The sequence below is a fragment of the Oreochromis aureus genome, linkage group 5, assembly GCF_013358895.1.
Source record: "Oreochromis aureus strain Israel breed Guangdong linkage group 5, ZZ_aureus, whole genome shotgun sequence".
Classification (NCBI taxonomy): Eukaryota; Metazoa; Chordata; class Actinopteri; order Cichliformes; family Cichlidae; genus Oreochromis; species Oreochromis aureus.
The window spans coordinates 14,456,145-14,480,042 of record NC_052946.1 but is presented as its reverse complement, the minus strand read 5'-3'; the positions used below and the strand labels follow the sequence as shown (position 1 = coordinate 14,480,042).

The 23,898-nt window shown below is 40.4% G+C and overlaps 3 protein-coding genes across 8 annotated transcripts; 2 read left to right on the top strand and 1 right to left on the bottom strand.

The window, feature by feature from the left end:
• Positions 1 to 19: 19 nt before the first annotated feature.
• Positions 20 to 5,781, bottom strand: myl9b (myosin, light chain 9b, regulatory). Of its 2 annotated transcripts, XM_031747717.2 has the most exons (4): positions 5,626 to 5,781; positions 2,267 to 2,470; positions 1,006 to 1,167; positions 733 to 908 (listed from the first exon to the last, which is right to left on the bottom strand). In XM_031747717.2, exons 2-4 carry the CDS (start codon positions 2,448 to 2,450, stop codon positions 733 to 735), a joined length of 522 nt encoding a protein of 173 aa, XP_031603577.1. In that variant the 5' UTR covers positions 2,451 to 2,470; positions 5,626 to 5,781. The 2 variants fall into 2 exon arrangements, with proteins under 2 accessions (XP_039468225.1, XP_031603577.1); XM_039612291.1 differs by lacking the exon at positions 5,626 to 5,781 and having other exon boundaries at positions 20 to 908; positions 2,267 to 2,450.
• A 1,824-nt stretch (positions 5,782 to 7,605) lies between these two features.
• On the top strand, positions 7,606 to 20,188 carry zgc:123305. Of its 4 annotated transcripts, XM_039611862.1 has the most exons (21): positions 7,660 to 7,714; positions 7,862 to 7,933; positions 11,945 to 12,145; positions 12,239 to 12,334; positions 12,422 to 12,663; positions 13,330 to 13,437; positions 13,563 to 13,671; positions 13,780 to 14,554; positions 14,655 to 14,748; positions 14,937 to 15,124; positions 15,209 to 15,302; positions 15,434 to 15,503; positions 15,647 to 15,739; positions 15,957 to 16,015; positions 16,383 to 16,533; positions 16,636 to 16,784; positions 16,963 to 17,049; positions 17,271 to 17,423; positions 17,631 to 17,745; positions 18,093 to 18,196; positions 18,902 to 20,188. In XM_039611862.1, the coding sequence occupies exons 3-21, from the start codon at positions 11,954 to 11,956 to the stop codon at positions 19,050 to 19,052; spliced, it is 3,030 nt and encodes a 1,009-aa protein (XP_039467796.1). In that variant the 5' UTR covers positions 7,660 to 7,714; positions 7,862 to 7,933; positions 11,945 to 11,953; the 3' UTR covers positions 19,053 to 20,188. The 4 variants fall into 4 exon arrangements, with proteins under 4 accessions (XP_031603678.1, XP_039467796.1, XP_031603677.1 ...); XM_031747818.2 differs by lacking the exon at positions 7,862 to 7,933 and having other exon boundaries at positions 7,606 to 7,714; XM_031747817.2 differs by lacking the exon at positions 7,660 to 7,714 and having other exon boundaries at positions 7,729 to 7,933.
• A 16-nt stretch (positions 20,189 to 20,204) lies between these two features.
• trim107 (tripartite motif containing 107) lies at positions 20,205 to 23,882 on the top strand. 2 transcript variants are annotated; one of them, XM_031747885.2, is made up of 2 exons: positions 20,205 to 20,334; positions 21,971 to 23,882. In XM_031747885.2, the coding sequence occupies exon 2, from the start codon at positions 21,982 to 21,984 to the stop codon at positions 23,527 to 23,529; it is 1,548 nt and encodes a 515-aa protein (XP_031603745.1). In that variant the 5' UTR covers positions 20,205 to 20,334; positions 21,971 to 21,981; the 3' UTR covers positions 23,530 to 23,882. The 2 variants fall into 2 exon arrangements, with proteins under 2 accessions (XP_031603745.1, XP_039467797.1); XM_039611863.1 differs by lacking the exon at positions 20,205 to 20,334 and adding an exon at positions 20,421 to 20,634.
• The last annotated feature ends 16 nt before the right edge of the window (positions 23,883 to 23,898 follow it).

The window sequence follows — 23,898 nt, the reverse complement described above, 5'->3', positions numbered from 1 at the left end:
TTTAAAAATACGCCAAACACGCTCTCCACTTGCTTTATTTGCCTGAGAAATTTCGAGACGGAATTCCTTCAACAACACAGACATACCCGATCCTTTAACAAATACACACAACCAGCTGACGGGAGGATGATCTCACTTTTGACTGCCATTCCTAGTGACCATTTCAACTACAGGAAATATTTGCACCACATTTGATTGTCTGAACCGAATAAAAATGATGAAAGGTCAATTTTTTTTCTTTAATCCGTTTTCATCATACAAGGATATATATTAGACAGAAAAGGAGATAAGTTGCGCAGGTGTGGTAGCTAACTGGCAGGAAGAGGTAAACATGGCTGGTATTGTATGAAGTACGTCAAACAGCCCCTGCACACAAATACACAGATCTGCTTAATGCATCTCCAAAATCCAACCATGTTGTCTACAAAGGCCAGAAAAACTGCAGTCAATGTGGATGAAGACAGGTGCAACATAAATCTGGAATGATGTTTAAATTTAAACAACAAAAAAGTGGATCTCAAATTACTTCAGACATGCTACCCTTGTTAAACATGTAGGTATTTAAATGTACAATAATTTATTTCTGCCATTTTATAAAAGATATACTGCAGTCCTACATGAATTCCTTTTTTTCCCCTCAAATCTGCAAGATTGACAAAGACAGGAGCTACAGATGGATTTGTGGTGCAGCATGTGTGCAGGGGGGAGGCCAGAGGCAGTCATTTTCTCCCTCTACTCGTCATCCTTGTCTTTGGCGCCATGTTTGAGGATGCGGGTGAACTCTGCATAGTTGAAGTTGCCCTTCTTGTCGATGGGAGCCTCCCGAAATAGCTCGTCCACTTCTTCATCTGTGAAGCGGTCACCCATGGTGGTCAGCAGCTCTCTCAAATGGTCCTCGTGGATCACACCTTGGACGTGGAGAATTGAGAGGGGAGTTAATGATCCGAGCCCTGGCAGAGTGAAACAGGATTTGTGCGTGTGTGTATAAGATGCGTATTGACCCACCTGATCCCTCCTCATCAAAGCAGGCAAAGGCATTGCGGATGACATCCTCGGGGTCTGTTCCATTGAGCCTCTCTCCAAACATGGTAAGGAACATGGTGAAGTTAATGGGCCCTGGTGCTTCGCTCATCATCCCCTCCAGATATTCATCAGAAGGGTTCTTACCTGAGGAAGAATATCATCATATGCATCTATCGCTCATCGAGGAATTAACATCTTGCTGTCTGATAATAAGTAATAATCAGCCCAAACCAGCAAGTGTGGATGAACATTAAAGTGTCACATATAGTTAGTTTGTTTACCCGGGATCACTATTAGCAGCAGACTCAGGTCTTTGCTATTCTTTTTGGGGTCCTTACATAATCAACCCAAGATCCATTTTAATTGCAGATTTTCCTGCTTTTGGTAATCCTGTTTTAATCAATATTTCGAGTATTCCTTCATACTCTTATGTACAATTTGAAGTGGTGATGACTTCCACTTCAACACCCCTCTGAAAATCAACCTTTTCTGTATATTACTTGATTCAACTTTCAGCCATGTGAATCTCCTTTCTGTTGCAAATCCTATTTAACAAGTATATTGACTAAAATCGCAAAAGTGTCTTTAATCTAGTACAGTTGGCAACCTTGTCATACTTGCATTTCTTATTAAACTTAACAGAGTATGGACTGATCCCAGATTAGCATGCATTTCATTTGCACTGGTTCTGTACTGCAGTGCAAAGTATGCAGCTACTATTTTATTTCTTTTGATGACGCACTGGACTCGATCACACTGCAGTAACCAAACTGTGTCAGAACTAATGCATTTAGAACCAGTTTTAAGTATTTGATCTCTGTTACAGTCACTGTGTTACACTTCATTTTGGTATTATTTAACATATTTATTTTTTAATTAAAAAGGCACATTTGACTAGCTAAAGCCTCAGTCTTATATCTTAATATATATGTATTAAAAGGGCTGTTCCAGTACTTTGGCACTGAACTCCCACACACACTTGGAAAACATTTTACTGATTCCCTAATTTTTCTCTCTCTTTCTGATCTCCCTGCCTAAACTTAGAAAACAGAAATAACCCTGACAACATCATCACCATTATCATCATTATCTCTGGCCATCACCAGAACTGCAGTTCTGCTAATCCCGCAGTTTTATAATGTGGAAAAAACAATTCCCTCAACTCCTAAGGGAAGTTCCTCTTACAAGTAAAATGTGACCTGTTTATATATTTAGTCACATCTATAAATGTAACACTGTTTACCCAGAGAGGCCAACATGTCATGGAGATCTTCCTTGTCGATGAAACCATCTCTGTTCTGGTCGATCATGTTGAACGCCTCTTTAAACTCCTGAATCTGAGACTGATCAAACATAGCAAAGACATTGGAGGTGGCTCTCTGCGGGCGCTTCTTGGTGGTCTTTCCCTTGGCACGTTTGCTCGACATGGTGGCGTCTGGATCTGGACCTGTGCACATATTCGTAAATTAGATAAAAGTGTGATAACCCCCAAAGACATTATACAAAGAGAGTGCAGTCTTTTTTTTTAACAGTGAATGAATTGTGAATTAGTGACACGCGGTAGTAACATCACCTTAGTTACCCAGCTCAAGATGTCGTACTTCTTTGGGACTCGACCACATTTATCTGCTCTTTTCCTGCACAAACCTGCCTGTCCCTCTATTCTCCGCATCCTATTGCACGTTGGCTCTAACACAATCAAACAATTGAGCACACTCACACTCACATACACAGACAAATGGAAAATCCCTGCAGACCCTGACACGAGTGGCAGGTTTAATTCTGGAAGGAGATTGAGTTAGCTGCTGCTTGTACTGTGAAGACATGTCATTTTCACACTCATCTCAGCACCTGACATTTAGCGAGACTGCGATTCCCTCTCTAGGGGAAGTGAGAGAAAGAAATTTACCAGCATGGGGACAAGCCAAAGAAAAAGAAAGGAAAAGAAATGACAAACCAACCCCCACACACACACCACCTAATGTACATAATGCAATCGAAGCCATTCCCTTATATGGTTTAATGATGATGTGGATAATGGTGTCAAACTCCACATAATGTGCCTATAATTTACATAATTTTTATATCCATCAAACCTTTTGGTGACTTGTGCCTTATAGATCGGACCATTGTCACCCTGGAAGAGACTGCTCCCCTAAGGTTAGACACGTTTCATCACAGGATGTGAAATACAACAGTGAGTCAGTGACAGCTCATTGCAACTTGTGCAGCCTGAGAAAACAGACAGAATGTAGTACTGCGTCTTTTCTTCATCCGCGTCATGTGATTCTATTAGAGTGATTAGAACAATAGCAAGGGAGCATTTCTGTTTATTTTCAACTCTTCTGTTCTAGACATCATACTAGAATAAACTTCCCAAACATTGATAACAATGCATCTGGTGTCAAGAAATGCTACCCAACAATGATTACGAAAATAGAAAACCAGTACAATAACTGGCAGTTAGGAACGCACAGACACACTGTTTGTTCTTTGAGCTCTCAGTCATCAAAAAAACTGAACATGCATACAAAAAAAATACACTAGGCTGTCCTTATCTCCACAGCAGACAGCAAGTTTTGTTTAATTGCTCAGATAATCTGGAAAGCTTTTTAGTTTCTCCTCACGTTAATCTGTCAATAAATTGGCAAAACTGCTTCAAATTTGGTTTAAATGCGTGTACTTAACAACTCTCTGCAGAAAAAGTGAACACAATTCAGTGTTTGTTTGGTTTTGTGGGCAAAATGAACTACAATCCCTTTGTTTGATTGCATGCTTTAATGGCTGTGCATTCTTCACTGCTCCATTTTCACAAAAGGTAATGTCTTGGTAACAGTGTCATCGTATTTAAAGGGCTGGGCTAGTCTTAAATTTCGGCGTCTCTTGTGTATTTTGCCAGCATGATTCATAAAAGGCTTCACAGAAAAGCATGTGAAGACAGGTTTGCCTATCTAATCTGTCCTTTATCTTTTCTAAACTAAATATAAAAAGGTTCTTCTTCTGTTGATTTCTATACAAATGAATGCACTGTGACAGAATTTGAATTTTTATTGCCAATGCAAATCAGGCTCTGCCCCAAGTTTCCAAATGGGTAACATTTACATAAAGACATAAAAATCCAGATATGGATCTGCATGCTTGGGTTCCCGCTATAAATGGTACAGGAAGGGTGTTTATACAACTGTGTGCCAAGTGAAGCAGACACACACACACACACAGTTTCTCTCATCCTCTTTCATCACAGACACATGTTGGATTAATCCTTCCTTTCATTTGGCTACTGTTTGGCTGCTTCAGTCCCATTGTGTGCCAGAAAAATGAAGAAATCTGGAAGGTGTGCAGTTGGCCCAAAGCCCTCCCATTCTCCATCTCTCTGTCGTTGAGGAAGCTAGAAACAAAACATTGTATAGCTCTACTTGATGGTTTCAGGAACAGAGGAATTCCTCCGCCCGATTACGGCGTCTCCCTCCTGCCTAGATGGTAAAGTCCTCACACAACACAAAACGCTTGGATTATGCAGACACTTTGCTTAGGTCTCAAATGAAGTGGCTCAAGCGTAAACAGTCCAATGTGAGGCATGTAGTGGAAATTAGTTATCTGTATTGTGGAGTCTTGTTTGGCCTCACTGATAGAATTCTTGCTGTGTAATGAGAGAGGCTCACTGGTATTTATCTCTACATCGATATCGCTTTGAAATGAGATCCATGTAAACTCTGTGAGAGGGAGATTATGTCACAGCTCACATTTTTAAGCTGCAAGAAGACAGAACGTGGTTTCAAGTCCCTCTGCATCTGGTGCTGTAGCAACAGCTAAAAACTCCCGCATTCTCCACAGAGTGAATCAACAATGATTCATAAAGAAGCTGAAAAATCAACTATTTTTGACAGCAACGTAAGCGTTTGGCTGACGCGTCTCAGCTCAGCTTGTGCTAACAATTGTATTTGTTCTCAGGCTGCCTCGGCTCCTCCATGGACCCTTTTATCCACTGAGGAGTGACAAAGCTTCTCTGTCCCTCTGGCCAACGAGGACGGGCTCACACTCTGCTATCATCAAACATTCAGGCTGTCATCCCACAGCCTTACATCAGGTCGTGCAGGTCAATATTACTGAAGCGCAGACCAAGAGGCCAACGGTCAGGAATTCCAAAAGCAAACAGAGTGAAGAGAAATCTCATCGCCTATAAAAAGACATCATCAGAGGAGTGTGTCTGCGTGTAAGACAGTGTGAATGACACGGCTCTAAATGGGTCAGCTGCATTCAGAAATTCCCCTGTTTAATGTGCCGTGGTGATGACATGGAAGTAAGCACACATCCATACAGTTTATGCAGAAATTCAAACTCTGAGATAAATAACATCTTCAGGTTTCTCCCTGCCTTGATCAAGGGATGAAAATTTCCTACTGCTACTTTACCTCCTTCCTAGTTTCCCATTTCAGCAGCTCCCTGTAACTGTATCCTCACTTTCACCCTCGCCACTGACAGATGAGCATTGTAACCAAAGATTTACACATCAAATTCACTTGTGGCCCACCGAACAACAGCTCTAAAGCTATGTATTGTCTATTTGTTCAATCCAGGCTTAAAAACAGCTTTTATTCTCACCTTTACTTCAAGTAGAAATGTTTGGGAGTACTTCAAACTCCTTTTGTCTGGCCCCGAAACAGCAGTGGGAAGAGAAGCAGGCACTGAAAAGTTTGCTCAAAGAGTCAGACTCCCAGTGGGTCCCTCCCCTTTCTATCCCAGCCAATGGAGAGACTGGCCTGTCCTGCACAAAGACATCCCAGGCCAGGCCATTTCTCCATACAAGGCAAAAGAATGCACAAGCTACAGCTTGCTACTGCCACAGACGCTGCTCGGGATGTTTGGGGGAAAAGGGAGAAATGACAGGAACTACGATAAGGCTGCCTTATTTAGAGAAAAGGCCCTAAACATTTAGAGGCTCTGCATGGTGGAGCAGTGGAAGCACGAGGAAAGAGAGTTGTGAGCAGATGCAGAGCCGTTTGGGAAAGGAGCGTTTCTTTCGCAAGACTGTGGGTTTCCTTAAATAGGCAGTGTGGCTGGTCACCACAGAGGCCTGACTGCAAAAGAAACACCTTGAATGATGTCATTAAGGCAACGTCTGTTTTGTGGTCGCCTACCCTTGCTCCTGTCCATGAACAATGCTTGCTATGAAGACTAGTCTGACAAACCCTTTTTCTCACTTTTTGTCTTTTTCTATCAGGTTGTTGTCAGAGAACTATATTTTATCTGTGTGTAACATCTTATTGTTTCTTGTTTGGTGTTGCATAATGCGTTATATTTTTTATGCTTTTTCGATTAATGTAGGTTTAACTTTTCAAAGGTTTAAAGGATTGTTTAATCCTTTCAGTGTTGTTGCAATGAAAATAAAGTTCTGTGATACAATCAGGTTGGCTAATATAAAAGTAACAGCAGACAAAATATTAAGCACAACCAAACTTAAAATGAAGTAGAATAGCTCCATAAATTACAAAATAACTCAAACAAAAATAGTTCAATAATGTATAAATTACATAAAATTAAAGGGCTCAGAAAACCAAAGTAAATTAAAGTAATAATCAAAATAAAATGCAATAGAATGCTATTTAAAAAGTGGAATATAATACAATAAGGAGCTTAGTAGGTAGCGCTACCAAGTGTTACTAAAATAACAATATTCTGCATTTACATGTATTATCTACTTTGGGGAATTTATCAACATAACATAATCTACTTTCATTTGTTTTTTTGTAATCTTTTAATCGGTGTATATAAGGATAAAAATTACAGACCGATCATTTTAAAGCTTGAAGATATGAATGATTTCAGGCAGAGTGAGGCGGTTTAACGAATCTCAGTGCAGGCCCATCGATGTCCTCTGCTGGACCAATCTAGTCATGATCTCTGAATGTTAAAAAGCCACGTATGAATTGTGTTGATTCACATTGTACATTTATGAAGATGTCAATAACAAACATGGAAGTTAATTAATTAATTGTAGTTTATCTTAAAAAGATCTTTAAAAGATATAACTTTTGAAACAGTCATCTGTCCTTTTTCTTAGCTGCTTATCGGTAGAGGGTTGGAAACTATCCCCAGCATATGCTTAAAATATATATATATATGTAAACATATTACCGGCATAATCTTTTCAATCCTGTACTTTTTAGGTCCTTAACTTCAGTAAAGTAGCAGTTATGTGAACCTTATGAGTTTTGTTTAGGCTTCACAGCTTTAGACCTTTTCCTGCAACTGCTCAGATGAATTTATTATCATTAACTATATTATCATTAACTATATAAACGTAACACTTCATAATGGATTTAGGTCAAACTTTGTAGGGCTTTGAGACTTTGTGAGACTGATAGAGTTTGTGTAGAATCAATATCTAAAATCACCGTTTGCCATTAAGCAGCAAGATAACAAAAGACTATTTACAGATTCCATCCCTTTGATAAATTACTGTACATACAATACCTGTTCATTTATTACTACACTGACAACTGAAATCCCCAATGAAAACATCCAACGTTGATGCCTTTGTTTACTATTCAAAATTGGAGGCGGGTCATGTTTTCTTTCCAGCTTTCTCATTGGCTGTTTGTTGGCTTGGGTCGTGCATGCGCAGGCGCACTAGTGTAGGAAGAAGGATGGATGGTTGGATGGCTTGTCAATCTAAAAGGCAACACGAAAGGTAAGCTACTGCCTTTAAAACCTTACTTCTAAAGAAGTGAGAAGGAATGAAGCCTCTGTAATACACGTAGCTGTCAAGGAAGAAGTCAAACAGCCAGTGGAGCAGAGTTATTTAGTGAGTTTGTAAAACTGTTTTGTGCCGTTAAAGTGAGACACATCGCTTCACAAGATAAGTCCTAAAGATGGTTCAACGCTAAATTCCCGGTCAAGTTAAGTTAAGGTGGGTGAAGTACTTCAGAGTAAGGCTAAGAGTATGTGTAATGTCCTTTTATTTTTAGCGCGTTTGAAGTGTGAGGAAACGTGTTTTCTCAATAGTTTGAGTGGCTATTGGCTGGACTGTACCAGACACCTTTGCGGAAGTTGTTTGACTTAGGGGTGTACCTCCATCTAACTAAATATATACACAAGTCAGTAATACAAACTCAGCAAGAGCGTCTTTAAAATCGTTTGTTGGTTTACAAAAGTAACTTTAGTTCGAAAGCATTCAACTATTTGCGTAAAATGTTAATGTTCCCCTTGGGTGACTGATTTTAGCGAATCTCTGATGATGGTGCTAATATTATGCAATCATAAAATCTGACGTAATGGATGTTTCACTGCATTTTTTTTATGCAACGCTGAATAGAAAAGATGACACATGTGTTAGACTAATGTGCAATAGGGTGAGGCAACTTCGATGTCTGCGGCTTAGAGGTAAAGGTCAGTAAAAGCAAAAGAAAGAACAAACTGATGGAAAACTGATGAAATCATTTGTGAACGGCTGTGGTTTTGCAAGTGTGAGAATTTGTTGACTTTAAAGTAAGTAATCTGCATTTTTGGACTGATGGACAAACAAACTAAGGCATTAAACTAACCATGGGCTTTTATGAACTGATGACAGTTTCTTTGAATGGAATCAGTGGGCGTGATGATAGATGGCATTTACTTTAAGGTAAGTTATTCCTCAGTAATGAGGCAATAACGACAGTGATTCTTTGAAATATACAGTCTTTCACTTAAGGGATGAGTATAGGAAGTTTACGAATGAATAAGAAGCACTGTGAATTGCAGATCAGGTATTTGACCCATGTATAGCAACGTTAACTTTTTTCCTCACTATGTGATGGCAGTTTCAGTTTTGAGATATTAACTTGTGCAAAACCTACCCTCCAGAAAACAAAATGTGCAAAGATGGGCGTAGCACACATTAGAACACATTAGCATACGGTGGAGAGTCGTCTTTTTTCCCTTAGGCCTACCTCTTTCCCTCCATAGGGAGAACAGGCAGTGTTTTCCATTCAGATTTGCAAGTCGTTTGCTTGAGTTCTTCCAAAGTGAGCTAGGATTATGAAGGGCTTTCCAGTCCTGTCAGAGCATGGCTGCTGGAGAGTCCCCTCATCTCTGATGGGCCAGAGAACTGTGGTCATTCCCAGAAACTGTGTGGCCGAGCAGTTCACGTGCGTGAGCGGTTTTATGCCATGCGTCTGTGAATAGCCTGTCCGACCCTTTTAGAAAGTGCTGGTCTGGCTGTCATGTGCACAGCTAGTGGGGAAGTATGAATTCAGTGTGACAGGAGGGAGTGTGTGTGTGTTTTAGTGTGCGCTTGTGAAATTGTATAAGATAGAGGAAGCAATAGTGTGAGTGAATATACTAGGACTCTCTCACAGATTGCCATATTTTTGCTTTCAACCTCAGAACTGAGAGGACTTGATTGCTGTCATCGCTGATGATTAGTGGTAGAAGCGGAGGTTCTGGTTCCACTTAGCTAGTTATAATCGACTGTTCACACTTTTGTAGCTGCACAGTTAATAATGTAGCCTCACAAATGTGGGGGGGTTAGCGACCTCAAGAGAAAGGGGAGCACTCTGGGGGATCATAGCTGACAGGTTGCTCAGGTGGACATGGAGGTAAAGTGTCTTGACAAAGTTTCTTAGTTCCTGCTGTTGGAAAAGTAATTCTTGTGGTGCCGTATGGCAGACAGGAGATCTGGGAAACACAGCCTGGTGTTGAGGGGCCGTCTGCATCCTTCTCTGTGGGTAAGACATGAGATTAGCATAATGTGAAATTTAGATGGGTAATAGACAGGTGCAGCGGTTTGCTACATGATAAATCGGTGTTCTGTTGAATTTTTGTCTGTTATTTTATCGGTTCTTAGTGTTAAAATCATAGAAAAAGTCTGTTTGGGGGAATTTTTGATAATATTATGAATTTCAGTCTGATGGATCCTCACACATCTCGACCATTTCTGTTACTTTGTTAAGTTAACATTAAAAGCATCACAAGCTGTACAGAGCTGTATTAACGTAGATAACTCTAGGCATTTTCTTTAGTTTTTTTTCCCCAAGTTGCTACTTTTGCCCTTTGTGTTATTACATTATTACTTTGCCACAGGATCAAATACAACACTTCAGAGATTACCTATTAAAAATAGGGGGAAAACGACATCAAAAGGCTTTGATGTCTTTCTTTGAAGATGTACTGTATTAACATCACTGGGGCTTGTAAGACCAATTCAGGTAGAAGTCCTGTTTACAGATCCCGCAGAAGCCAATTTCCCAAAACAGCGATGTTGATGGTGGCAGAAACGAAGTCAGAGCTGTTTAAGTAGATCTTGCCAAAGTTTGGATTCCTTTCCACTTGTTGTCAAACATGTTACAACCTGTTGCAGAGAAAATCACGTATAATGAGTTTTTACATGTGACCATCATGACTAGACATAGAAATGACTCCAGTAGTTCCCTTTTGTTACCGTGACATCTGCACATAGTCATGATAAAAAGAAAGTAAACCCTCTTTCAGTTCTAAGGTTCGGGAAATAAATAGGTCTTTATTGGGGCTTAAAATGAGGTAAATACATCCTCAGATGAACAACAAAACATAAAATATAACACAGCGTCATTATTTATTCGGCAATACAGAAGCAGTGTGTGTAAAGCTAAGTATGCACCATGATTCGGTAGCTTACTGAACCCTGTTTAGTACCAGTGACTTGAAGTAATCATTTTCTGTTTATCAGTTTCTCACATCATTGTGAAAAGGTTTTGGCCCTCTCCTCTTTACAGGAATAATTCAGTTCACTAAGATTTGTGGGCATTTGTTAATGCAAAGCAGAATATTTATGTTTGTGTTCATGCAGCTCTCCTAAGCATCAGGTTGAGTTCTGTACTTTGACTGCACCATTGATTCTTTTCGTTCTGTTGTAGATTTCTTGGTGAGCTCGGGCTCATTTGACATGGGAATATATTGGTACACAGAGGAGTTCATGGTTGCCTCAGTTACTGCAAAGTGTCCAAATCCTGTGGCTGTAAGGAAAGCCCAAAATCAGTTGACAGTTGGTGTCAGGGTGTTTGTGCTGATATGCTGTGTTTGGTTTTCACCAAACATGGTGCTGTGCATTATAGGCAAACATCTCCACTTTGCCCTAATCTGTCCAAAGGACATTGTTCCAGAAGCTTTGTCACTTGTTCAGATACAACTTTGCAAACATAATTTGTGCTGCCATGTTTGTTTTTGCCTAAAAGAGGCTTTCTTCTTGCAACCCTTCCAAACAAGTCATACTTATTTAGTCTTTTTCTAACTGTACTGTCATGAATCTTAATATTTAACATACTAACAGAGCCCTGCAGAGTCTGAAATGAAAGTGGCGAAAATGAAAATGAAGCTACTGGGGTTTTTTTAGTTTCTCTGATCATTGCATGATCTGACCTTTGGGGGAGTTGGATGCCCGCTTCTGGGAAGACTGGCAACTCTCTTTGTTTTCCCCTTGTGAATAATCTTTCCCACTGAAGAATGATGGAGTAGGAATTGTTTGGAAGTGGCCTTTTAACCCGTCTCAGACAGTCAGTAAAATCAGTCTTCGCTCCTTGGCATTTCTTGGCAAACTTTACCCAATTAATTACGACCTCCCCACCCCACCCACCAAATCATTCAAGGACAACCCTCCGTTTTACAGTTAACTTACATTTAACTATGTGTTTTTTATCAGCTAGCAATGTGACATATGTGCATATGGATAATTACAGGCTGAATATGAATTTTATCTTTGTCATTTAATTATTTTAATGCCTACAGGATGTATGACTGTACTGGCTTTTCCCTGCTATACTTGCTGCTGAAAATGTTAAACAAAACAAGAATTAAGGGTCAAAGTGCAGACCACAGACAGTTCAAATTGCAAAGTCGACACTATTTTTTAAATGTATTTTTTGGTGTGGTGTGACACGTGGTCTCCCTTCTTCCTTTTTGTTTCTAGTCCCAAACCATGAATATTGTGGGCCAGCTAGCAGAGACGGTGTTTGTGACGGTAAAGGAGCTGTACCGCGGCCTCAACCCCGCCACTCTCACAGGAGGGATTGATGTCGTCGTAGTGCGACAGCCCGATGGGTCTTTCCAGTGTTCCCCGTTTCACGTCCGCTTCGGCAAGCTCGGCGTGCTGCGCTCCAAGGAGAAAATTGTTAGTGTTTTGGAATATTTGTGTCATTTCAATTTCAGCATGATTGACTTCCTGTTGTCCCTGTGATAAGTGCATTGTTTACTGTGACTATAGGTGGACATTGAGATAAATGGAGAATCTGTGGATCTGCACATGAAGCTGGGTGACAATGGAGAAGCTTTTTTTGTGGAGGAAAATGAAAATATGGAGGTGACCACCAAATTATGTTTTTTAAATGTTTGCTGTCTTTTATATTCATTTTAAGTTTATTCGATTACTTATTTATTTCTGTCTCAGGTGCCAGCCCATCTGTGCACCTCGCCGATACCTCTTGAGGTCCCAGATGAAATGGAGGAGACCACTGAGGGCTCCTCCTTAACTGGGTCCTGTTCCCGCAAGAAGAAACGGCGGCGGAAACGCATGCGCTCCGAATCTCACCTCAAAGAAGAGGTCAGCTCCTCATCGGATGAGAGAGAAAGTGATCATGCTCAACAAGAGTGTACACCTTCAGAGGAGCTTGCCACAAAATTGCAACTCAGGTAAGTCATCAGAAAAAAATAAATAAAATGTGGTATATCTTTCAGAAGAATTCACTCTTTAAGATGCCTTTTTTTGTAAATATAAATTTGAGTCTTTTAGAACTTATGCTTATGGTTTATGACGGTTAATCCTTGAGATGCTTTTGGAAAAGGGACTTCCCCTAGCGTTAGCTGAAAGATGACTCATATTAGCTTAAATGTTAATTTACAGTTTTAGGCAAAGTCACTGTTGAACACTTCTCTTCTCTATGAATTCATTCTGCATCTGGTAGTTTCTATTTTGTCTCTTGAAACAGGTTAAAAAATGCAATTATTCTTTGTGTAGCAAGTTTCTAATCGTGAGTTTAAGACAGCATGCTTGAAGGAGGTTTTATTGTTGCTTGACATTAGCATGTTTTGTTAAACCTGACATGGAATTTAAACATGTCATCCATCTTTAAATGTTGTGTGCAGGACCAAACCTGCCAGAACAAAATAATGAGCACAAAGCAGCTGGAAACTCCATAGAGCTGCGATGATGAATTTCAGTAGAACTGTCAATACAAGCAGCCCGAGGGAGTAATGTAGCCCAATATTTGTCTAAAACAACAGTCTACTGGAGCTGTAATGATGGTTTAAGATGAAACAGTATTTTATGTTAAGTGTGTGTGTGTCTGTGTTTTAAAGTAAATCGGTGTACTATTCATTGTCTGAGGAGGCAAATGAGGATCCTGGGGCCACCCAGACCAGAGAGACTCATCCACATTCAGATGGAGAGCAGTCACCTTCAGAAAAGTGAGAAAAGTCTATTAACTGACTAATCATATTCATTTGTTTGCATCAAGTGTCTTGTTATATCATCACTTTTTTCTGTCTCTGTAATTATGATCCTTCTCCTCTGTCTTTGTACTTTGCTGCAGTGTGTTCTTCAGTCACTCGTCTTCTCCTAAGAGCGACTCTGAACTCATGTTTAAAACTCAAGAGTCACCTGGTCCTCAGATGCAGTGGAACTGGGGAGGCTTTCCCACAGTAGGGCGACATACGCTCACACATGCAAATGTGTACCACTTCTGCGTACCTGTGTTGTCATTACTGACTGCCTGTGTCATATTTCTTATCCTGCTCTCCCTCTCGTAGCTGTGTCAACCAGAGAAGACGGCAGTGGATTCACAGGGTGGTTCTTCTTCCGACAATTTTCATTTCCGTGCCATTAAAAGACAAGACTCCTTTGACATGAGCTACGATCCTGTGATTAGCTGTGGGACAGTGGGCAGCGTCACTGTGGTGAAACCACAACCTCTGACTCACGTGCTCGATTTAGATGGACGCAACATGCAAACCATTGCTTTATCCAAAGAAAACAGTCACATTTCCATGTCTGCCTCCAGTGATGTCTTCAAGTCTTGTGCCTTATCGATGGATATGCCTCATGCTTCTGAGGCTGCAATGGAACAGGAGCAGAACAGAGACTTGTCTTCTAATTCAGTCAGTAAATGCACTGATTCCCTTACTAACAAAGGAAGCACACTGACTGTTGTTAGCCCAGTTAGCCCTGAAAATGAAAGTACTGTGGTCAAAGTGGCCACACCAAGCAATGCACAAAAACAACTCATTAAAGACCACACGGACCTAGAAACAAGTCCAAGTAATCCAAAATCCTGTAATGCACAACATCAGGGAGCGTTATCTGATCAAAGTGAGCAGAGTTACAGCAGTAGCGCTCCTGTGAGTGAAGGTGACAGTGGAATCGATCCTTTCTCTGAGGGAGGGGAAGAGAACAGTGAACCCAGAGGGAGTGAGAGGTCAGCAGGAGCTTCTCCAAGACCCGAAGTGACAGACGCTGGGGTCAGCCTGCCCGCTGCAGAGGCATCTGCAGCATCTTCTAAAGCAGAGCAACAGGATAAGATAAAAGGTGAAGCATTTCTCTAAGCATTCCTGCTGTTTTAGGCATTACTCCATCATTTTGTACTCAGTCTACAGTGTATCAGTGTTAATGTGTCAACTGGTCACAGGTAAACGTAATCACCACCTAGGACCAACAGATATTTACCTGGATGATCTGACCACACTGGACCCGGAGGTGGCCGCACTTTATTTCCCCAAAAGGTGAGATGTCACATTAAGGTTCCTTTGTTATTGTAACTGAGCTCGTTGTTCCAATCTTCATTACTGACAATGATAAACTAATGTTAGAAATTGAAAGAACATACAATCATCCAGCAATTGTGCTCGAGTATTGAGTAGGTGTTGATTAGGTGTAGTTCAATTACCTTAAATCCCTGTGTTTCCTGAAGTGAGGGAGAGGGAGCGTTTCAGAACGGGGCAGAGCAAGGCTCCCGTTCAGGAAGCCAGTCGCCTCAATCAGTGGGCAGTGGGGCAATGGACAGTGGCACCGAGTATCTGTCAGATAACACCTCCTACAACATGGATGTCAGCATGTCCCTTTGCGGACGAGAAGGCAACACCAGCAAGATCACGAAAGGTAAGTGTGGTTAAACTGCTGCTGATGCCTGCAGAGTGTCTGCCACTGAAGTTAAGTTAGTTCCTGCATTCCTTCTTACTTCAGAAAAGTTTATGGAGCACCTTGTGACATATCAGGATTTTGCCAAGAATCCAGGAATCATTGAGGATCCAAGTCTTGTCATCTGCATAAACTCCAAGTACAGTTCCAAAAAATATATAATAATCTATTTCTAAAGTCACCACTATGTTATTACTCCAACAAGTTTATATCCATGACTCTTCATCAGCTGTTTTTTTTTGTTTTGTTTTGTTTTGTTTTTTCTCACAGCTATTACAACTGGGCAGTGGCTGCTCCAATGGTTTTGTCAATGATGTCCTTTCAGAAAAACCTACCAAAGGTATTTTATTGTATTAAAACTAAACCACAAAAATGTTACCTAAAGAAGCTCTCTTTATATTCTGGTACAGTTTTTATATTTTATTTATAAAAAGATAATCACAACAGGGGGAATATATTTGTTGTCTTTTTTTTTCTCCATAGAGTACAATAGAGCGACTGGTGAAAGACAAGATGCCCAAAAAATCTGGACGCTGGTGGTTTTCCTGGAGAAGGAGAGACATGAACAACAGCCAGGTAGATGCTCAGAAACTCATCACAGTCGTTATTTATTAGGTTTTGACAGTGTACCCAGAAGAAAAGACACACTACTTGTTTGGACCTGCAGAAATTAAACACAATACCTTGTGAGGAGGACGCGGCCTTGTCAGCCTTTTTTTTTTAATGCTCAACTCAGACATCAACTCGGATAAAATGATGCCAATGTTGGTTGGTTTGTTTTGTTTTTTTCCAGCAAAAAAACTCAAAGGAGGAGCCAGAGGAGCCACTGGCAAGTGTTTCTTCCACAGTAAAGTAAGCCACCTTTAATTACAGTAACCACCATTGTTGCGTTAAAAAATATCTTCCAGAGTTGTCTTTTTTTGTGCTGGGCGTAAAAAACGTTTTTGTCTTCTGTGGCCTTCCCTTTCTAGGATCAGATTTTATTCTAAAGTCACACATTTTAAAAGAACTATCTATAAACTGTAGCAACAAGACGAGCGCTTTTTCTATCCAGCTATCCAAAACTTTAGTACATGTTCTCTAGTTTTTAGCATTTCTATAGACTCAAAGCAATCAAAGGGTCGTTGTCTGTAAAACAGCCTCTGCATGTCCTCCAACTCTTCGCAAACAGTCCATTGCCAAACAAATTAGACACAACATTTTAATATTGTTTCTTCAGAGCGACATTGGATGATGTGGACAGTGATGAGGCAGCGGGCCTTGGACGAACAGCTGTCATTTCTTCCAGTCTTTCAACAGAAACCCTCAACACGGCTCAGTCTATCAGCCAGCTGTACCGCAAATCATTACGTCTGACGTCCAAACAAATCGTAAGAGATAAATTCGCACAAATGTTCATGGACCTCGATAAATTCTAATGTATCACAATCAGTTTATGTTAGGATGTATTTAACTGTTCTCCCTATACCCAGGAGGATTTAAACCTGCATGAAGGAGCGAACAAGGTGGTGTTCAGTGTGACCACACAATACCAGGGCACCTGTCGCTGTGAGGCTGCTATCTACCTGTGGAACTGGGACGATCGTGTGATCATATCTGACATAGATGGCACCATCACCAAGTAAGAACAAACACGATTTCATGCAAAATTATTAACAAACAGCTATGAGCAGAAATTAATATACACTTCTATTCCCCAGATAGATTTCCAGCAGACTCCATCTGTCTGTTTGTTTTTCTTTTTTAATCAGCCTCATTCTTTTGCATTTTGAGCAGTCTTCTCTTTTGGTCTCCCGCAGGTCTGACGCTCTCGGTCATATCCTACCTCAGTTTGGAAAAGACTGGACGCACAAAGGCATCGCCAAGCTCTATCACAAAATACACGAGTATGTTAAATTGAAATATTGTGATATTTAATATCGTACCTGTAGTTTAACCATTACAGAAACATACAAAAAAAAAATGGAGTTTACCAATAAGATTAATATAGGGCAGCTGTGACATGAACCCTACATTGCATGGTAGTCTAATACATTTTTTTAAGCACTGTAGATAAATTGTTCCCACATTAAAGTAAAAATTTATATCACTGTCACTTTCTTTGCAGAAATGGCTACAAGTTCCTGTATTGTTCAGCACGAGCTATAGGTATGGCTGCTATTACCAAAGACTATCTGCAGTGGGTCAATGACAAAGGTACCGTCCTCCCCAAGGGCCCTGTACTGCTGGCTCCCAGCAGCCTTTTTTCAGCACTACACAGGTACCACATATTCGTACTCAACTATTGAACAGAAAAGAGATGTAGTATGAAGCTGTTTAATAATGCAAATAAAATTGTTTTTTAATGTACTGCTGACCCCTAGTGGCCAAATTGCCAATGCTCAGCTATTGCCAAAGACATAAAAATGTATGAAAGGGGACAATCAGTTGAACAGATGTGTGTTTTAACTTGAAACCATGTGTGCAGAGAGGTGATTGAGAAGAAACCGGAGGTCTTTAAAGTTGCCTGCCTCGGTGACATCAGGGACTTGTTCAACCCGCACAGACAGCCTTTCTATGCAGCTTTCGGCAACAGGACCAATGTAAGCAATGCTACGGGGCTGCTTTTAGCCCGGCCGTGCATCAAACCAACAAGTGTATTTGAAGTTTTCCATTTATTTTAAGTTTCCCAGGTGTTAAGCTGCTTGTCTGGCAGTTATTTTAACCCCTGGCACATGACTGGGTTTATATATCATTGCAACACATTTAGAATTAAATTATGAGAAATATAGTAGTAAAGTGTTGCTTGTGGAAATGAATAAAACATTGGATAATGATTTATAATTATTGATTTGTGCTCCAGTGGCACAGTTTGGCGTACATAAATGCTGCAGAGGTTAAGAGAAGATTAACCTTAAACTCCTGTCTGTTGCTGCCTGGACTTTTACAGGATGCATATGCCTATAAGCAGGTTGGAGTGCCTGAAACCAGGATATTTACCGTCAACCCAAAAGGAGAGCTCATCCAGGAGAAGACTAAAGGCAACAAGTCTTCGTAAGTATGCAGGAGAAAAGTGATGGGAAAGTACATTGTTGAAAAGCAATACTGTTTTCTTTTTAAAAGGGAAACAAAATGTATAGATATAGGACACATTACACATGTTTTATCACACCATACAAATCAAGCAATAGTTAAAAAGCATAGTTTATGCACTTTAGGGGATGAGGAGCTTAAACTGAAAAGAACAAGGCTAAAAAAACAATCCATAACAGGCTAAAAATTAAATAAAACCAAAGACCTGTGTATAGCAGTGATCTGGGTTTGTTATTATAACCCATCTGTGGATTGATGTCCAGTGGTTAAAAATCCTTTGGCATTTCTTAAATTATTTTTAATTTTTTTTTGCTCTTTCGGTGTGATAGCTTTCTCAGTACATACTCTCTTCTATCATGGACTGCTTAAGAACTAGACTTATGATGCCTCTGATAATATTTCTCTGGCTTATGACAAGGAGTACACATCTGATTTTACATTACAGCTGATTTTAAGCACTCTCCTTTAAAAAAGAAATATCAACAATTCAAGAAGTTATATTTTTTTTAAACCTATAATTGAAGTTTAAATGACTAACTCGATGCAGGAGCACAGCTTTCAGAACATGTAATCCTTAATGTGGACATTTTTTAGACCCCTCACCTTCCATATATAAATATTAATGGTGTTTTCATTTGTGTTTTTACAATCCGTCATGTTTTGCAGGTACAGCCACCTCAGTGAGTTGGTGGAGCATTTCTTCCCTTTTCTCTCTGCCGAGGGCAGAACATCCTCTGTTCTTGACTGTCCTGACTACAGTAGTTTTTCCTATTGGAAGGAGCCTCTACCAGAGCTGGACCTGGACGCACTATTGTAGACACGCAGTGCCAAACCCATACACAAAACATACACAAGCTAAGGCAAGCGCATATACTCCTAGGTTTTTCCCCGGCTTGATTGACTGTTGCCTTTGTCAACTGGAGTGCCTGTGTATAAGCCACCGAATAAACTGAAACATAAAGAGACCGCTCTCTCTTCTTCTGCTGCACTCAAAGGCGGAGCCCAATCGATGCACTGCCGACTGTGTCTGTTATATTTTGCTGTTTGTGTATTATACTACAATCAATATGCCACAACTGGAAAACATATGCCTTTGAACTGTTTTGAGCTTGTTGTTACTGTGTGTACCAGTGTTACAGCAGCACAAAAATATAATATTTAAATATTGGCCCAACAACTCAGACATCAGCTATGAACCTGTACAGATATAAAACTGAACTTTATTAGATGTGTGATGCCTAAACCCTCCAAAACATTAAATTAAATGTGTTATCCTTTATTCTAAGAAGATTGTAGAGAATTTATGACTGTGTGCTGCTGACAGCAGAAAATGTCTTAGTGTTTGGGTGTAGATTGCAGCTACATGTGCTGAGAAACCAAATATATATTCAACACATGTTTAAAATGCTTTATTCTAGAGGTGGTTTCCATTTCTTTGGATGTAACTCGTGAGGTATTGCCTGGTCTGCAGTGACTGTTAATGGAGTGTTTTTAAGTTAAAGTTGACACAGGTGAATGCAAACCCCCTTGGATGGAAAGCTGTAATAGAATACTACCACTGTGTCAAGTCTAAATATAAAGTAAGCAAGCAGATTACAGTTTGTACACTACATGAGTGAGAGGGCCGCAGACCTACAGCGACTTACATTTCAGTTGAGCAGGCAGCTGTTCCACTTTGTGTTGACACTGTTGTGTTTAGTTTTTTGCACATATTTTGTCCTCCAACTGTGTGGCAATGCATTGAAGCTGAGGATACGGCTGTTACTGTGTAGACCAAGTATGCAGAAATACGCATGTCGTCATTTGTTTTTAATGATATACTTGACTTCAGTTTAAAAGATTAATTATTGCAAGAGTGAAGTTAAATTGCCAGGTGGGATTTCTTAAATGTGTATTAACATCTGTAATACAATAAAAGGCAATACAAAGTAATCAAATAAAGAGCTAACAAATTCCATTGGTAGCTGCAGTTTTATTAGCTCCACGTGGGTAGGTGACGGCGTGTTTGCTGAAGAGGGTTACAGCGGATCTCTGCGCAGGGCGTTTTCTTGACGCACCTGACACGGAAGAAGCAACACAAAAAATTACGGTTCCTTCAGGTAAGTCTTTAAAGCTGGATGGTATGTTTTAAAATAACAATAATAATAATAATAATAACTACATGTTTCTAAATAAGTGCTTACGCTTTACACGATGCCCCAGAAATTTGGGGCTTGTGAGGCTTTTGAAGAGCAATCGTGCAATGTGCGATTTAATAAGAAAACAAAGCCGAATTAAGTGAGCTCATTTTTTTGTTCCCACCCTAGCAGGAAATCGTTCATCATACATGTCAAGGAAGGTAACCTTTGGATTCCGCTCGTGTGCGTCCTGTTCTCAGGAAAGCGAAACTTAACCAACAGGTTAACAGTCTTACCAGTTACTCGTAGATCTTTCTGTTTCCTCTTTTATGGCTATGACTACAAGTTTTCATTTACAGCAGGCATCCTGTGACGATGCTCACATATGGTCTTATTTTGTTTTCAGTGCACTTCAACTTTTCAGTTGCCTTTTGTTGTGCTTAGTCACTGGTGTAACTTCCGGATTTTACTACTGCAAGAAAATATATTCTATATTTGGACTATGTGAGACACGGGGAACGATGTAGACGTTACCAGTTATGGGGAAATAGCTAATTATCATTTTATTGTAATGCATTTAGGAAACTAGAAAAAAAAAAAACAAACAAACTCGTGGTTTGTCCGTCTGTGGCACCAGCTCTGCAGTTTCCATTAAATAATGTGTTTGCTGTTTTCAGCTCATCAACCCTATCTAGAAAAGAAGTCGATGTCGCTCAAATACATTATGCATCCAACCCCCAGACCATGAAAATTAAACCAGATTAAACCTTTTGGAAGCCGAGAAAATAAATATTTGTTATTAGATCATGACAAAAACATAGCCGGGAAAGAAGTAACAGAGCTGCAAATCAATGTTACTGTTGCACATATATTTTTCTGATAGTGATTCTAAACTGTAAATCTATCATTACTGTCAAGGTCATAGCCAGAGTTCTGTAAATTATGTCTGCCCACATCAGCAAGTGCCTCACTGGTGTCCTTTCCCCTGTGTTTTGTTGTAATAGTTGTTTTTCTCCTCTGTCAGGTGAAATACACTTCATTTTAATGCTCAAACAAAACAAACAAATGTAAAACTTGGTTGGTTTGCAGTTTGGTCATTAAGAAGACAGAAGCTAAAGAGCTTGGTATTTAATCACTGTCAACATTTTTTTTTTTCTTTCTACTGTGTTTGCATTAGGTCTGGACCGCTGCCAGACCAGTTCAGTAACATACTGCTGTAATACACGCACAAAGTGTTATGGCATTGTCTTCCTGACATCAGCACGCCTTCTTTCTGGCAGCATATATTGTTCCGAAACATCTGTAATGTCAATCATCATTAATGGTGCCTTCAGAGATATGCAGTGCTACTCCAGAATCTCTTATAATAATGTATTTTTCTTTCCCATTGTTGTTTTAACTTGCATATGTAAAAGCAATACTTTTACATAGTAAAAAGTATTGAAAAATGATCTGTGGTTCGTACATGTAGTCATATATGCATGCATTCATTATAATTAGTGTAGAGTGTAAGCCCTTTTTGATAATCAGTACAAACGCTAGCAAACAATTACATTAATTGTGTATTGTGAATTACTTACCATTGCAAATGTTTACCACAAGTTGTCTTTTTTTTCAGCACCTGTCATCATGTCTGAGAGTGAGAATGAAGAGGCTTTGGCTTTGGAGCTTACATGTCCCATTTGCCTGCAACTATTCTCTGACCCAGTTTCTCTTCCTTGCGGTCATTTCTACTGCTTTGCCTGTCTTGAGACCATGGCAGAAGGCCTTGACCATCACAACTGCCCCGAGTGTCATTCTGAGTACCAGGGATCCAATGCCCTCGTGAAGAACTTCAAAATGCGTAGTATTGTAGAAACCTACAAAGCCACTGCTGGGAAAGTCCTCCCCCCTGCAGACCCTGCTGATGGCAGCTATGTGACAGTCGAGAGTGATCATAGCTCTATGACAGAGGAATCTGAAGCCAAATATCACCAAGTGCAAGAAAAAGCTGGAGAGCTCCAAGAGGAGAGCGAAGAATGCAAAGCAAAGGATGGGTTTCGAATTGGGTCTGGATCCACAGAGCATCCCTTTTCAGTGGATCAGGAAAAAGGTGGTGGCAGAGGCAAAATGGAACTGGATGAACCAAAGTTTAAACTGGCGTCGCAAGTGACTGAGCTGAACCTCAAGTTAGAGATGGCAGAGGGTGTCCTAAAGAAAGAAAAGGAGTTGGAGTTAGAGGTGACCACTGCTAGTGGTCGGCTGAGAGAGAAAGCATCCGGCCTGTTAGAGAAGATAAAGGAGCTGTCGCAGAACTACATCGAGGGAGTGACACAGATGATTGAAGAACAGTTAGGTCCACCTGAGGCCATCATATGCTCTCGGGTTACTCAGGCCTCTGAGCTGACCGAGCAGCTGAGGCAGGCTTTGCAAACAGCTGAATCCCTTTTGAAAGAAGAGGATGGGGCAACATTTAGTGAAGAGCTCCAACGTTTGCAACCACAAATTGCAGATTTGATTTTAAAACAAGTGGGAGAAGAGGAAGAGCTTGTTAATGTAAAAGTCAACCTTGCACAGGCTTGTCCCAAGGTGGAAAACATGAATGCTGAGCTGAGGGAAAGACTCGGAGAGATTCAGCGCTCTCTTCGAAACACCCTCAACCCTTCTGAGATCACCTTTGATCCAGAAACGGTCCACCCTAACCTTGTTCTCTCAGAGGACTTGAAAACGGCCACATTTAGTGCTGCCAAACAGAACTACCCGTCCTCTCCTAAGAGGTTCACCAGCTTCTTCCAGGTCCTCAGCAACCAAAGCTTCTTTGAAGGTGATCATTGCTGGGAGGTGGACCTGGAGGGGTCACCTTGGATCATTGGCGTGTGCTACAGTGGGAAACTAGAACGCAGCGGGGTGCCATCTGCTCTGGAAAGCAGTCGAAGCTCTTGGTGTCTGATGTGGTTCAACAACCTTCTGACTGCCTTCGAGCAAGGTCACAGTGTACCTTTGAAGAGGACCACAGTGTCACGCAGACTTGAGCTCAAGCTGAGCTTCAAGACCCACAGGCTGAGCTTCTACAATGTTAGCCCTACCAGTGGAAAGACTCACATTTATACATTTAAGGCTAACTTAACTGAACCAGTGCACCTGGCCTACAGGATGATGTCAGGTCACCCAAAAGGCCGTGTCACAATTTATTCATAATTGTAACCACAATTTAACAAACTGTGCCTAGAAAAAATAGTAAATAATTTAAGTTAAGACTTGTACAATAAAACAGTTTTGCCTTGTACTAGAGGCTTTACATGATGTCGGAGGGACGCTTCTCAATTTGGCATCAACATAAAATCATTAATATGAATGAAATACCTGTTGCAGAATGACTGAAAGACTAGTGCAGAAATGCAGAGCTCAGAGGGGAATATGGATAAATATATTTTTCTTACTCCAGCATAATGCACTCCTAATGTAATGTAAACAAGGAAGAACACTTTAAAATGAAGATGTACTTTTAAAGATGTTCTACTTTAACTGATAAATAAACTCCTTACAGAATCCCCAGGGCCTCTGTTT

Excerpts from the sequence above, each read along its gene's own strand:
- trim107 (XM_031747885.2), top strand. The coding sequence starts at position 21,982 with ATGTCTGAGAGTGAGAATGAAGAGGCTTTGGCTTTGGAGCTTACATGT.
- myl9b (XM_031747717.2), bottom strand. The coding sequence starts at position 2,450 with ATGTCGAGCAAACGTGCCAAGGGAAAGACCACCAAGAAGCGCCCGCAG. Across the intron at positions 1,168-2,266 it reads TGACATGTTGGCCTCTCTGG|GTAAGAACCCTTCTGATGAA; the intron begins GTAAACAGTGTT and ends ATTCTTCCTCAG. Across the intron at positions 909-1,005 it reads CTTTGATGAGGAGGGATCAG|GTGTGATCCACGAGGACCAT; the intron begins GTGGGTCAATAC and ends TCCACGTCCAAG.
- zgc:123305 (XM_031747818.2), top strand. The coding sequence starts at position 11,954 with ATGAATATTGTGGGCCAGCTAGCAGAGACGGTGTTTGTGACGGTAAAG. Across the intron at positions 13,672-13,779 it reads ACTGGGGAGGCTTTCCCACA|CTGTGTCAACCAGAGAAGAC; the intron begins GTAGGGCGACAT and ends TCCCTCTCGTAG. Across the intron at positions 14,749-14,936 it reads GCACTTTATTTCCCCAAAAG|TGAGGGAGAGGGAGCGTTTC; the intron begins GTGAGATGTCAC and ends TGTTTCCTGAAG.